Source organism: Apteryx mantelli, chromosome 3 (assembly GCF_036417845.1).
Source record: "Apteryx mantelli isolate bAptMan1 chromosome 3, bAptMan1.hap1, whole genome shotgun sequence".
NCBI lineage: Eukaryota > Metazoa > Chordata > Aves > Apterygiformes > Apterygidae > Apteryx > Apteryx mantelli.
The window spans coordinates 57846608-57861042 of record NC_089980.1 but is presented as its reverse complement, the minus strand read 5'-3'; the positions used below and the strand labels follow the sequence as shown (position 1 = coordinate 57861042).

At 38.3% G+C, this 14435-nt stretch overlaps 1 protein-coding gene across 1 annotated transcript in view; it reads left to right on the top strand.

The window, feature by feature from the left end:
• Positions 1–14435, top strand: part of PCNX2 (pecanex 2) — a 166267-nt gene that overhangs the window by 108610 nt on the left and 43222 nt on the right. The window contains exon 23 of the mRNA XM_067293462.1: positions 3590–3717. Within this exon, the coding sequence (XP_067149563.1) occupies positions 3590–3717 (128 nt within the window). The remainder of the gene's footprint in view (positions 1–3589; positions 3718–14435) is intronic.

The window sequence follows — 14435 nt, the reverse complement described above, 5'->3', positions numbered from 1 at the left end:
AATGGGCAGGTAGGACAGAGGGAAATGCAGACAAAATAAACACCAAAGGGAAAGCTTCAAACTGACAATTTAGAAAAGAAAAGCATTATTTATCCAAATACTTTAAGTGATTTATAGCAAATTATTACAGAATTCTACAATGAAGAAATGATTTTCAACTCTGTCATAGATATGAATTGCAGGAGAGTCTATATAAGGTTGTTCAGCAAAACATTGAAGAACTAAGATGATTGTATTTCAATGAGTTTCCCTTTGATTGCAAAGTTTTGCACAGTGATAACTTTACTCTTGATAAAAGTACCAATTAGGCTTTGTAAAATGGAGAACAGTTAACAAAGCAGGGTTAGCTTATTTACACAGTTATTGCTGAAGTGTATCTAGACTAACTTTCTATCATTTATATTAATAATATCGTTTGTAAATGCAAATCGGTCTTTTAAGGCAGTGTTGCAATTAAGATACTGGTTAAATGCCCAAGTTACTATTCCCACAACAACAATAACTCTGCCTTTTTGTATCTGCACAGTGTTTTTATTTTTTGCTACCGTAGCCCTGCAAACAGTACTAATGAATGCATGTTGCAGTTTGCAGAGGCACTAAGCTTGCCGCTTCTTTGCAGAGTTAATTATTTGTGTCTCTTAATTGCCTAAATCACTTTTGCAAACAAGACATAAATTTTTAAATTTTAAAGTACCTCAGTGAGTTTTTACCAAAGAGCTTAGTGATATGAGAAGTTCTGCTTGCTTTAATGTGCTTGATTCAGCTGTGCAGGGTATTAAGTGAAATACGCACAGAGAGAGCTTTGCCTAGGGGAGGTTGCAGAGTCTCCACCATTAGAGATCTTTAAGGAGAGTTTAGACAAACATCTGTCTGGAATCATACAGGTATAGCTCATCCTGCCTTGCGGCTGCTAGATGGACTAGGTAACCCCTTAGAGTTCCTCCTGATCCTGTGATTCTGTGCGTTGAGAGAGTTTGCAGGAATAGAAATGGGCTTCTGACTTGAGGAAAGATCTGCTGCTTTGCTTCCTCGTGTTTAAATGGGTAAGACAAGGTAATGTCTTTATGCCCAATAAGTTACCTGCACACTGATAAAGCCTAGACAGTTTTAGTCAAAGGTGGGTTTTATCTAGTAAATCAACAGTGAGATTGGGAAAAGAAGGATTTGTAGTTTGGTTGAATTCTGTTTATGAGAGTTACTGCTCTGGCTATTTCAGGGTTTCAGCTCTAATATCGGGGAAGGAAGCCTTCGGACGCTTAATTCTCCCATCCTCTTCTGACTGGAACTGAGCAAACTTTTTTTGGTCCATAGTAATTGCATTTAAAAATGTGATTTGGGGAAAACAAACTGTGAATTTGGGCTGAATTTACCACATAGGGGAGGCGAAATTTTGATTACTTGTTTTTAAGCAGATGTGGATTTAAACAGATTTTTAAATGATATGAATTGCTTCTCAAATTGTTTTATTTCATGCTGAAGGTTGGGTTTTTTTTCAAAATTTGAAATTTGGCCACCTTACGAAGAAAATCCACAATTCACAAAGAAACAAATTCTGTTTCTACACCATATAACCTAACAAAGATGGTGCACTGGAAAACTAGATTTGGATGTAGAACAAGAAAGCATGCCTGTAGATTTATGGCACTTTACTACTTAGACATAATTAACACATTGCTATAAAAAGAGAATTACCTATTAAAAGGAGATCAGGTACCATGAAATGGAAAAAAAACCTGATGACAAATAATTGCCCACTCTACATGTCAACTAGTAGGTAAGGGAGTTTGGTCCTGTTACTTGCTCCTATGCTATGTTTACATATATGAAACACTGAATTAAAATTACTCTTCACAAGTCAAATAGGAAATGTCTTCCAGCATGCATATGATAGAATATTATGTCTTCTAGCAAAAATAAAACTGTTGCTACTGCTTTATGTCTTTGATGCTAACAGTTCACAGTGGAGTCCTAAATATCTTAATTCATGACGGTGGTAATTTTTAAATCAATAATTACATTCAAACTCTCTTTAGAAAACTTGATATACTGTCCTTATCTGTCCTCCTTGTTCTCTTTTTCTCTTCAGCTGCCATGCCTCCTTCCCTTATCTGACACTTGTAAATACTTGTGCACCTTTCACAGCCAATGCTGGTTATGACTGCAGTGTAATGTGACAGTTTAACTTTGTTGACACACTTTCTTCCAGCTCTGTGCTCTCTGTTGTTTTTTGTACTTTCAGACTCTGAGGGCAGCTCATTTTGCAAACTCACTAATGTACTGAGACACCATTCCAAACCACTCGCTTTTAATAAGTTTGAGGGATTTGAGAGATATCTTTTGGCAAATACTTGTTAGTAGATATTGCGTATTGCTTTGAAAGCCTGGTTAGCTAGCCTTTTTTTGGAAACACTGTGTCACAAATGATGCTATATATGTAAAGACATTTATTGCAAAGTCTTAACGACTGTGGAGGACACTTACAGGGTTTTATTAGAACACACTAAACTATCAGACTGTGGTTATTGGGTGATTTTTACCTTAATTTTAGTTTGAGATGCACCTGCTCTCTGTACTTTAATAATTGCTCCTTAGTTCATGGCTTCCTTATATAGCACCTTCCTCCCAAGAGAGGTGTAAGGAAGGACAACTGGTCTGACATGCCAGCTTGGAAACTTTTTGTCCTGAGATTTCATGGAGCTGGTATGAATTAAAGGGGAATTCAATCCTAACATGTCATTAGTTTGCATTTTTTAATCATGCTCCTTTCAATGCGTGTCTTTTTCAGTATCCTTACCCATCTCATAACTTGTTTTCCAGTGATATAGAATATGAATTTACATTTAAAGTAAGCAATGGATTCAGGTATTCATTATGATATGTGTGATATTTATTATTTCCCTGTGTTTACCTTCTCATGTTGTATATATTTCAAAAAGTATGAAAGGCAGAACACTTTTTACCTTTCAACCAGCATGGAATATTAAATTGTCAGTGACAATTAACATAAAAGCATAATTCTGAGCCAGCAGGTTGTATTACAGAGGCATAGTTGTTTCTCCACATACTGGAGCATCCCAAAATAAGCAGTAATTCACAGAATGAAATACTGGACTCATTGGTATTGGAAGCAAGATTCCATTGCGGAGAACCACAAATTTCAAAGCCAGTCAGGGGGTTGGGGTCTTTTTTTTTTAATTTATTTTTTTTTTATTTTAAGCTCTTAGTGTCAGACTCTCAAAAGCCCTTTGTGTTGTAGAATAGACACTAGGTAGCTGGAAAAGGGCACTCGCTGCTCTGCTTAGGCTCAGGATGTCTCCTTGGGCAGAGATTAAACAGAATCACCCTGCTTGTAACGTGCTCCATTTAGACATGTGGCCTTCATTACAACTCTATGGAGTTGAAGAGCCACGGATTACATGTAGGTAATTGGCAGTTAGGCACTGCCTTCCTTCCTTTCCTTTCCTCCCCCCACCTCTTTGGTAAAATTAAAAACAAAAAGGCAAAAATAAATAGTTTGAGGAGCTGCCAGAACAATGGTTTAACAGTATGATGAAATCATTTGTTTTACCTTAACTTGCAGTTTTCAGACTCTGCTATGCTTTTTTTTCAAACTCTGGCCACTTCAGTCTTTTCCACTCCACTGAGTCCATTTCTTGGTAGTGTCATCTTTATTGCATCATATGCAAGACCGGTCAAGTTCTGGGAGAAAAACTACAAGTAAGACTATTCAAAAGTTTTCTACATTTGTTATTTTTAAAGGTTGTGCTCTCATTAATTTCATTTCTGGAGGTTTTTTCTTTCAAAGATAATACTGAAAGTGTTGTAGGTCATGAGAGTTACATTTTTTTAGTCTGGATTCTGCTGTTTTACTATTTAATGGTTATTTGGTAATTTCTGCAAATATATTTAAACAATTATCAGTGTGTTACAGATGAGGTGTCATGTTGCATTTGTCGTGCAGAAAATAACAAAGTTGTGAAAAAAAATCAGTAAAAGTCTCAGTTGTCAACCTTTTTTGTCTTACTGACTGGTTTTAGCAACTAAATCTGTTAAACCTTTGGCACTAGAAGTCAGATTGCATTAATATATTTTACGTTAGCCTGTTACCATTTGAGATTTGGCAAGTAACTCTCGAAGTGATGATGAGTGTGCATTGTAATTACTTGCTACAGCTGATCTTAGAGTTTGACATAAGATTTGGTTGGTTGTGTCAGAATTTAGTTGTCATGCATTCAGTTGCACAAGGGCATGAACTTTGAATACTGAAAAGACTGTTTAAAGAGGTTCTACTCCTTTTAGCCAGTAGGTTTTCAAAGCACTTTGTAATTGGGATCTAACAGGTTCCAAATAAGAGTAACGGAGGCAGGAAAACAATTTCCTTTCCAGATGGAGGTAGTTTTTGAGAGGGATCGTATGAACTGTTGGTCTGCAATGTTAAGGAACTGGACTCAGTGAGTAAGGGGCTTCCTTTGAGTCTTGTGTTCTGGGCTATACATAAACTCTTCCCTTCCTACTGAAATGTAGCCAGCCTTGGAGTAAATTACTGCAGCTGCAGAACAGCAGTTTGAGGCAGAAAGTGAAAAATATGTTGGCCAAAGCAGGATTTGGCCAGATCAGTGCAAAGTGTTGTGTGTTTGTCAGCACCTTGTCTCAGTATCACTGATCTATCTGAGCACCTCAAAAGAATTCAAAATAGAAATTAGTGATTGATTTTCCATCTTCCAGCAGAAAAAGTCTGATTAGTTTGAAGTTTTATTTTTGTTTGAATTTGACCTGGGTCAGTGAATGAGTATGTACTCATCTATAAAGAAGTTACTGAAACAAAGCCAAGTCAAATAAAGGGCTTTATATTTGCTTCTGAATATGATGAGATTTGTGGAAACCTTTTGTGTGGAGCTGAGTTTTGTACATTGGGGTGAGATTTTAACGAAATTCTTTCACACACATCCTTCTCTGGGTCAACAAGTTCATTATTTCACTGGAGTGAAGTTTGAGGGGAGTCATGGAAAAGTAGGAAGCTATCACTAATCCCACAGACAGCTTTACATTTTTGGACAGAAACTTTGAACCATACTAAGTACGAAGGAGAGAATAGAACATCTGCTGCATTTTACTTCAGAGCTTTTTTAAGGCATGTGACTTCTTTTCTAGGTACAAGTTAGAGAATCAAGCCTAGTAGTTGTAGGCACATCACTGCTATAGGCAGGTTAGTATACGTTATTGTAGATGGAATTAGATGGGATTATTTTTATTTGCTTTCGGTTTGTCTAGGACTTTTGGGACAGGGGATGAGCAGAAGAGAAGATATTCAAAGGGAATTTCAAAACATGGTGCTTAATCCTTGATACTTAAATAAGGGTGGTGTCTCATTTTCAACAGTACGGACCATCTGTGACTACCACAAAGAGATGTGAAGCAGTTGGTGCTAATCATTTTTGAAAACAACACTATTTTTCTCGTAAACTATAAACCCCCAAATGTGAAAATCTAACCCTTTTAATACTTAAAATTACCACTACTTGTCCTTTTAAAACAAGCAGTAACTACAGCTTTATCTTCAGTGTGAATGCTAAAGTTAGGCTCTTTGTGAAAAATTTATGCTGTGTCGTTTGTTAGAAATTCTAGTGTATCTTTTATGCTCTTCTCACTTAAAAACCAAAAAAACACAAAAAACTATGGAAGTGGAAAGCAGCCTTGTAGAAGATTCAGATACTCGTCCAAGTGAAATAAATGTTTGCCTGAACCTGTGGCATCCCACAAAATGCACATGTAATCGCTCCTCCTAAGTATATATTCATTTTGACACTAGCACTTCTGATTCTCCTTTGCCTCACTTCCATTTCAGTATTTCATTGCTCACATGAAGAACCGAGCAGAGTGAGAGTTAGACTGAAAAATTCCTGGGTCATTAAAAGGACACAGTGAAAAGACAAAAAAAAAGGCAGGGGAAGGGAGTAGCATTGTATTAAGAATAGATAAATCTTTTATAAATGGATTAAAATAATTGGATAAAGTCAGACTGGCCTTGCCTTATTGCTTTAAATCTTGATCCTTCAACATCTAAAAATTCAAAGGAATGGCATGATTGCCTGTTAGGGAACTGTAGAGATAAAAGGCTCAGGAACTTGAACAGGACTGGAAAGTTGTTCCGGTTCTTCCACTGACCATTCTTTGGACTGCAATGCCTTAGGGCAGGCCACACACAATTTTCAGGTGCTGTGAGATAAAACACAATGGTTAGTGCAACCGTTTGTGCAAAAGATGGGAAGACAGTGCATAGATTTCTTTTCTGGAGTGGATTGACAGTTGTTTCTGCTAAATTCAGCTCAGGGCATTCATGGAAAGTCAGAGGTTCCTACAGTGGAGTCTGAGATACACTCGTATGAAGCAGAATCCTCTTTTTTTTCTTTTTTCTTTCTTTTTTTCTTTTTCTTTTGCTATTTCTATACTTACTGCCTGGCGACAAGAACTTTTGCCTAGGGGAAAACTACCTTTAATGTGCTTTATATAACTGTTTTTTGCCTAGTTTGCATACTCATTTTCAAAATCTTCCTTACCATATTGATGACTACATTAAATTATCTAATTTATATTAGCTACTCAAAAACTCATTTATGTTTATATGAAGTGACACAGGAAGTTACTTCCATGGTTATATTTTTTATAACTTAACCTTGTAATTGCACTAATCAAAAGCAGTTCTGGCAAGCAACCCTGTTCTGATTTAAAATATGATGTTTTTGTTTTTCTTCTGAGTAATAAGTAAGGTTGCTTTCTCAGAATGTCATTTCTGTTCGTCAGCATATGCATACTTCACTGCTGTCAAGTGCACTTCAATTTTTCTGGTTTCACATAAGGAAAACTTATTTTTGCACACCCCCTTTTCACTTATCTCATTAGAGCCAACAGTGGAAAATTAGCTTCAGTTTTTGTAAAGTGAATCCAAAGTTGAAGGTTTGGGCATTAGTGAGTAAGGACAGGGTAGGGCATTACTGGAAGTGAGCTGTATTATTAGGCCAGTAGTCTGTGTGGTGAGCAACTGCTCCATCTGTTCCTTAAAATGCAGTTTTGGTTGTCTCTACCCAGTGTTTCAGAGCGCATACTTACACATCTTTTATTTCTAATATTTCTTTTAGTCCCACTTTTTCTACTGACTAAAGAGAAGTTTGATTTCTCAGATTTCCGACTGGACATCTGCCATTCCAGACGATGAGAGTCTTAGAGAATTAAGATAGCTTGCTTGTTTTTTCAAGGAGATGGAAGAACTCAAGTGGGTTAAAAAAAAAAGAAAAGAAAAAAAAGAAAGGTTCATCTTGACAGTAAGCAAACTGTGAAATTCCTAACAAGCTCTTCAAAATTCAGGGCTCATACTGTGCCCATTTGTGTTCTTGTGGTGTGTGCACAGGGCATGGGTGTTCTTCCCTGGAATCAGCATATGCTATTTGTTTGTAGCACGCGCATCTATACTCACTGTATGCAAGGTCTAATCCACCAATACATCACAGAAGTGAGGAATCTTTCTGGGGGGAAAGGGAAGGGTGGTTTTAAGAATAAGAAAAAATTGGGGAATAAGGAAGGAGATTAAGGAAGAACAACTTCTCATGAAACCATTTTGTTTATAGCTTTTGCTGCCGTCGTTGTTGAAGAAAGAGGGGCATAAAAGCAGAAGGCTAGCTGGCTGCTTAGGAATTAGTTGCTCCATGGGAGTCTAATTATGAGAAATTTTCTCTGAAAAAAAAAGTTTGATGCAAGACCACTTTTTTGCTGCCAATAGCCTGTGTTCTGCTTCCAGTTTGAAGAGTCCTGTTTTACTCTTTGTTTTCACAGCTGTTGGAATGATTAGGCTGTAGATGTCAGAGAGGGAGAAAAAGAAATAGCAGTAAATCTTGTTTAATGTATAGGCAATTTAAAGCATAAAGTGTTTGTTCAAAAGCTGTTGTTTCATTCCTTTGCTTTGCTTTTTTTCTTTAATACTTTGTCACCCTGTAGCCTGGTTCTCTCCCCCTCCTCCCTTCCTCTTATCTTACTTTGTATCTTGGATATGGCAATGGACAGAATAGAGGAGGAAGTTTACTTTCATTCCCCAGTGGGTCTAATCACTGTATCACATAGAGCAGCCTGTTCTCTGCTGCAGCTGTGATTTGTCCCAGTAAACGGCAAACTGCCACCAGGAATCTGGAGATCTCTCTTCTCTCATGTTTCTTCATGTTTCTATTCTTTCTTGGTCATCTGGTTCAATGCCTATTTTTGGGTAAGGCACAGGTTGCATTTGCTTTGGGGGGTCTCTAGTGAATTACTATGTGGTGTAAGTAAATTAGTTAAGTGTCTCTAAAGAGGCTGTGATTAAATTGCCAGTTATCTAAGAATGGTATTACCAGTAGCTTTTCTGTATTTGAGAAGGTGTGAGCAGGTCTTTCTTTTCTCCATCTTTTTAAATATATCACAGTTTATTGTTCTAGCCATTGTGGTCTGGAAATAGCCACCTGTAATGTTAATATAGCTGGGAATGGAAAGTGAGGAAAACCTGCCCTACCTCAGATTTCGTGCAGCTGACATTTTACTACTGGCTCACTTCACTTGTCTTTCATGGACAGCCTGCAGGTGGAATGGGAAGAGTTTTCCCAGTGTGGACATAATTAGAATTGACCCCACATTATGCACACTGTGGGAAAGGAGTTGTGAAGTGTACCTATCTGCTCCCTCCCTTTTTCCCATAAAATAACCAGCCGTCCACTTCCAAAAGCTTATTTTTAACACGTCTGAGTTCATCTGGTTTCTCTGTGAGCCTGCCCATCTGGTACAGCTGCTAAAACCTCTGTTCAGGATGCAAAAAGCCATTCACCCATATCTGTCAGTAGGCCTTGTTGGGAACTGCAAGTTCAGACCTTTCATGTTCTCCTTTTAAGAGCTGGAGTCTTTTCTTACCATACTGTTTGATTTCTCACATGTTCTTTGACCTCCATAGTTGTGTTTACAGAGGAACAACTGCAGCAGATGTTTATAGTTCAGTAATCTCTGACATTGATTTATACTGAATACTTTAAAGAAAGGTACATTAACCTCTGAAGTGAACAATTATAGCATACTTTAAGCACAGGAGAACCTTTTCCCCTTAATCTGCAGCAGTTAGCATTTGCATTATTTCCTCAAATATCATTTCTGCAATGTTACGTTCTGACTACTGCCACTGACTATTCTCCTTACTTAGAGTTCAATCTTTTCTGAATACTACCAACCTCCTTGCCTCCCAGCCACATTACAGGCCTGAGTTTACAGTTCACTGCAATCTTTTTAGTTTCTTCTTCTAAACTACTTCTAGTCTCTCAGGTAATTTCTGTTTGTGTCTCTGGCTGCTTCTGTTTCTGCACCATTTTATGAACTCAGCAGAAAGAAGCACTGTATTCCAGTTGTGAGGTATTACTGTTGAACATACTGAAGTTGTAGCTCTTCATTATCAGTTATTACTCAGTTTTACATATGTTAGCCCCTTTGATGACCGTGGCTCCTTTAAGAGAAGTCTTCATTGAGTTGGTCTCAGAACTCCTCCAGGCTTTTCTTGAGCGTTAAGTTAATTTAGAACTCAGCAAAATAGTATAAATATTTTTATAAATAGTATAAATATATATAAATATTTTATATAAATAGTATAAATATATCAGTAGATAGATAAAACCAAAATGGGTACTTATAAGTGCCCAGGAATTGCAAGTCAAAACAAATGGGATCAATGAAAGAATGTTTTTTAGTTCAAATCTTCAAATCAGGATGGTTGTCTGGTCCTGTTCACAAAGCATGTTGAATTTGGTGAGAGCCTTTCTGATGATTTCAGAGGGATTTAGATCTCTGAGCCTGCAGCCTAGCTTGATACTAGAGGATCCTTCAGCCTAGTTCAGGTGCCCTTGGCTCTGGCATTCTTACTGCCTGCAGCGGTGCTCCCTGGCTGGCAGTGACGCAAAAGCTGACACATTAGCAAACTGTCACTTTTTCTCCTTCGCTACTCTTTCCTTATAATTAAAAAATTTCCCCAGTGAAGATGTTTTTTGGAAAAAAAATCTGTTGCTCTGTTGAAACAATGAGTATAAACTAATCTTTGGGAGCTTGCACCCTGTTCTCCAGGTGCACATGTGGCAACAAGGAGCATCTTTCTCTGTCCTTTGGCCTTTGTTCTTCATGAGACCCCTGAAGTTGCAAGTTATTCATTAGACTTACTCATTTGACTATCTTCTCAAGACCCTTCCCTCTTTCATCTCTGCTGAAGTGCCTACATGTTATACATGTTCACATTACACACAATCAGTACTGCCCCTGGACTTGGGCCTGCAAGACCTGTCTGGTCTGGGAGTCTTTAGTCCCCTTCAGTGGGTGCGTAGGACTTTGGGCAGTGACAGAGCCGCAGTGTTCAGGGGAAGGAGGTGTTGCTTCAGGTAGAGCTCAGGAGAAAAGAAGCCCTATGAAAAATCATGTTCCCCTTAGTGTGTTAAACTGTGATCTTGTCCTTAGCAAATGACCTTGTGTGCCTGTATGCCACTTTGGCCACTTGCTGTAACACAGAGGCATGCATATCTCCTCTCCACCCCAGCCCTTACTTCATCACTTGACCCCATGTGTGGAGTCACACAGAACTGGAAGAATTCTGAGGGCTATCTGGGATTGGGTAGGTGAGAAGAAATAGGCATCTTCAGTGAAATAGAATTGGTATTAAAATAAGTGTTTTCTAAGTTGCCAAGAGTTTTGCACTCAGGGGATGCTATACAAAATTTAGAGCTGTATTTTAACTATTTGGCAGTATCTCTTTAACTGATAACACCTCCTCTCTCAAATTTTGCCTGTGGCAGTCAATAAAACAAATTGAGGCTAATTGAATAGGAGCCATATGTGTGATAATTAATTGGAAGTGCATTCAAGATTCAGTGCTCTGTAGTTCCCTGCTGAGTTAAAGATGCATTCACAACTCCAGTTCACTGAATCATTCTAAGAAGACAGAGCAAAGGCAGAAAGGAGGCATCAGAGAGAGAACGCATGCTGAGGCCAGGCAAGAACACAAGCAGAGATCAAAACCACAAGCGAGATAAATGAAAGGGGAAAGGGATGGGCAAAAAAGGAAAATGCATGCAGTGAAAAATCTGAGAGGATAATGCAACAGAAGTTCATAATCAGGAACTGAAATCACAGACCTGTAGAAGAAAAGAAATCCTAACCAGGATAGAAGAGGGTTATTAAAGATATTTGGAAAGGAGAGCAGCAACAGGGCATAAGGGAAAGATGAGAATGGACTAAGAAGTAGAAAACAAGTAATATTGGGCTTGTATGGATATACAGTAGCACTCAAATTTTGTAAGCTGTTCTTCTGATGCTTATCTTCCAAATCATGGAAATCTAATGAGGTCAAATGAACTCGTGAAGTTTCTGTCATTTTTAATATTGGAAATCTGTTGAAACTAAGTTGTTTTTCTTTTGGTTTTGACTGAATTTCCACAAGAATAGGTGCTCTCAAGAAGTGTTCATCTCATTCACATGGATAATGTAGCTCATATCCTGTTTTAAATTTAACTGAACCAAACTTTCAGGATTAAGTTGAAATTCAGAGCGCTAAACTGAAACCTTCCATTCAAGAAGATGGTTACTCGTACAACTTCTGTCAAGATGTAAAGACAGGGGGAAAGCTGAGATTGAAGAGGAAGTGTTCAGTAAGTGTCACTTTTTTAACTGCAGTGATGTGTAAATTATACACAGATAGCAACAGGGAATAATTAATACTATGCCTTGCTGTGTCCTTACATACAAGGGTATATACTGAGCCCAAATTGCTAGAGGGCTTAGAGGGGCAAATTGTGCAATGTCTCTCACTTCTTTTAGAGATTATGCAAAGTGTAGAATTATATCACTATTGCCACTGAGAATTGTCTCTGAAGCCTTGTTGTCACTGGGACTAGATAAATACTGGATAAATGCTAGAGAAATATATTTTTTTATCCTTTGACTTAGCAATGTTTGCTCTCAAAATACCATCTAGTTCAGGCATGGATTGGAGATTTTTTCAGTCTGATGAGTACTGTAGAGACTACCATAAAGGCTGCTATAAATTAATGTTAATGTTAATTATTAATGTTCTCCATCGTCCTTGTCTAGCAATGAAAAAAAACACAGGTATTAAAAATTTATCCCTGCTTTAAATTTGATTTTGTGCAATTTCACAGTAGCTGTAAAATTTTTGTTGTTCTTCAGTGCAGTGTCGCTGATGCTGCACTCTCAGGTTTATGGCTAGCTTTGCTTCTGTTTTGTCGTCTTTCATCTTTTGGTGAGAAATACATATGTGCAGAACCCCATAATGATCTAAACTAGTATTTCTGATGTAGGCTTTCATTATAAGACAACACTCCCCAATCCATGTCTTATTCTTAACATTGACAAAATATGAACTCCCTTTTTGTTGTTGAAGCGTTTTGCATCTCTCTGTGTGAAATAGCCATCTTGGGCTCACTTGCTCAAGCAGCTCCCAGCATACTGGGAATGTTTCTGCTCTCTGATTTCTCTGTCCTCACCAGAACCTTTCTCATCACCTCCTTGCTACTCTCCAGGGCCTTGCGATTTCTCAGGCCCGCAGTGGTCTGTCAGTGTCTCCAAAATAGCCAGTGCAGAGCCCAAGTGAATTAGCCCCAGCAGAGCGCTTTACCCAAGGCTGAGCACAGCACAGCACCTCTCCTATAATGTCTGCATGGCTCACGATGGAAAAAACAGAGGACTAACACGTACCTGCAGTGTTTCAGATGCATGTTTTGTTTTTTGTATGCATGTGTGTATAATGAACACATTTGCTTAATTTAAATTAAAATTGTGCCTGTGAACTGTACACAGTGAGACATAGCTGGGATGCAGTGTTCAGTGCTGAACACAGGTCCTGCAGGAATGTCAGGGTGCTGGCCCTTTCTCTCTGACCGCGAGAATGAGCACAAACATCTCTGTGTGCAGTTGCCATAATCCTCCTGCTTACCAAGCTCCTTGTATTGCTTAGTATAGAATATCTGAAAATGGTAACTAAATGTCTTTTAACAGATAAACCACAATCAGACAAGGCAAAAAAAAAAAAAAAGGAAAGGAGACAAATAAGATTAATATGGGGGTATTGATGACTTTTTAGTAAAGCATTAGTAAATACTTTAAAGTATACAAATGCTTAAATGACCTGACTTACTGATGCGTGCAGACAATTCACCAGCTCCTCTGAAATAAAGGGCAAGTGCCCAGCTAAACCTTTCAATGTCAGAGCAGGTAGGTAGGCTGTTGAATCCATGTTTGGCCAGGTGGACACCCAGCTTTTGATCTCAAATTCACACTTCTCATTTGCATCCCTATTGATTACAAGGATCTCAGGAAACTCCTCTTCAGGAAAAGGAGGCTTCAGAATAGGCCAAGGTCTTAAGTAGTCTCAGTAGTGTCTCAGCAAATGGCTGCAGTTCTGATTCTTTCCTACGCAAATTTTTGGGTTTGATTTTTTGATTGATTTTTGCCTACGCAAAAGCCAAAACAAACATAACAAGCTCCCATAATGAATTATAAAAACTTTTTAAGAAAGTAAACAAACCTTAACAGCAGGAAACATTATTGACAATAAGGTCTTACTATGTTTTAAAAGGACCCTTCAACAGCATTGTCTTTAATAACTGCAACTTTTTATGCCTTAACCCTCCCCCTATTTCCTAGCATGCAATCAAAGCCACTTTTTATTATTGCTAGATGAAACATTGAAGCAGTCAGAGGGGAAAGGGAGGAGGGGAGCATGAAGAATAAAAATCAGAGTGAGCGAATAGTAAGGACAAGTTGCTTTCCTTTTTAAGAGATCTTTCTTTGTTAAAGTGAGTTAAACCTGTGGCATGTCGTGCATGCAACTGCCCAGAAAACCTGGAAATGGTTATGCATGAAGAGCCTGTCAGCATTTGCTGTTATAATCGCACTGAAATCATTCTGTGTTTTAGTTGAAATTGATTTAAAACTAATTGGGCATCCTCACACTCCCAGTTAGTACCATGGTTTTTGCCTCTGGTGTTCTTCAAATATTCATGGATGCCTCCTTTTTCTGCCATTTCCCCATTCACCTTCCTGCCTCGCTATCTTAGCCTACTGGCTGCTGGCAGCACAGGACTTTCAAATAGGAAATGTTGGGTTTTTCTCTCCAGAATCCATGAATAATCATAGGGCTGGAGCATAGTAATGTTTCTCTCTGTTAGACTTGGCTGTTAGATGTCATGCAAAGATGGATTAAAATTCATTGGACCTAAACAGAGAAAAACTTTGGATCTACCCTAGAAAGGCATCTCTTGCATCCCCCAGAGGGGACTGCCTTGCTTTGTTTTGTTGTCTCTCAAAGTAGAGATCCTCTCCTTCACAGCAGGAGTCCTGGAAATCTTGAATTTGTGTGTTGGGGTAAAATCTAGCAA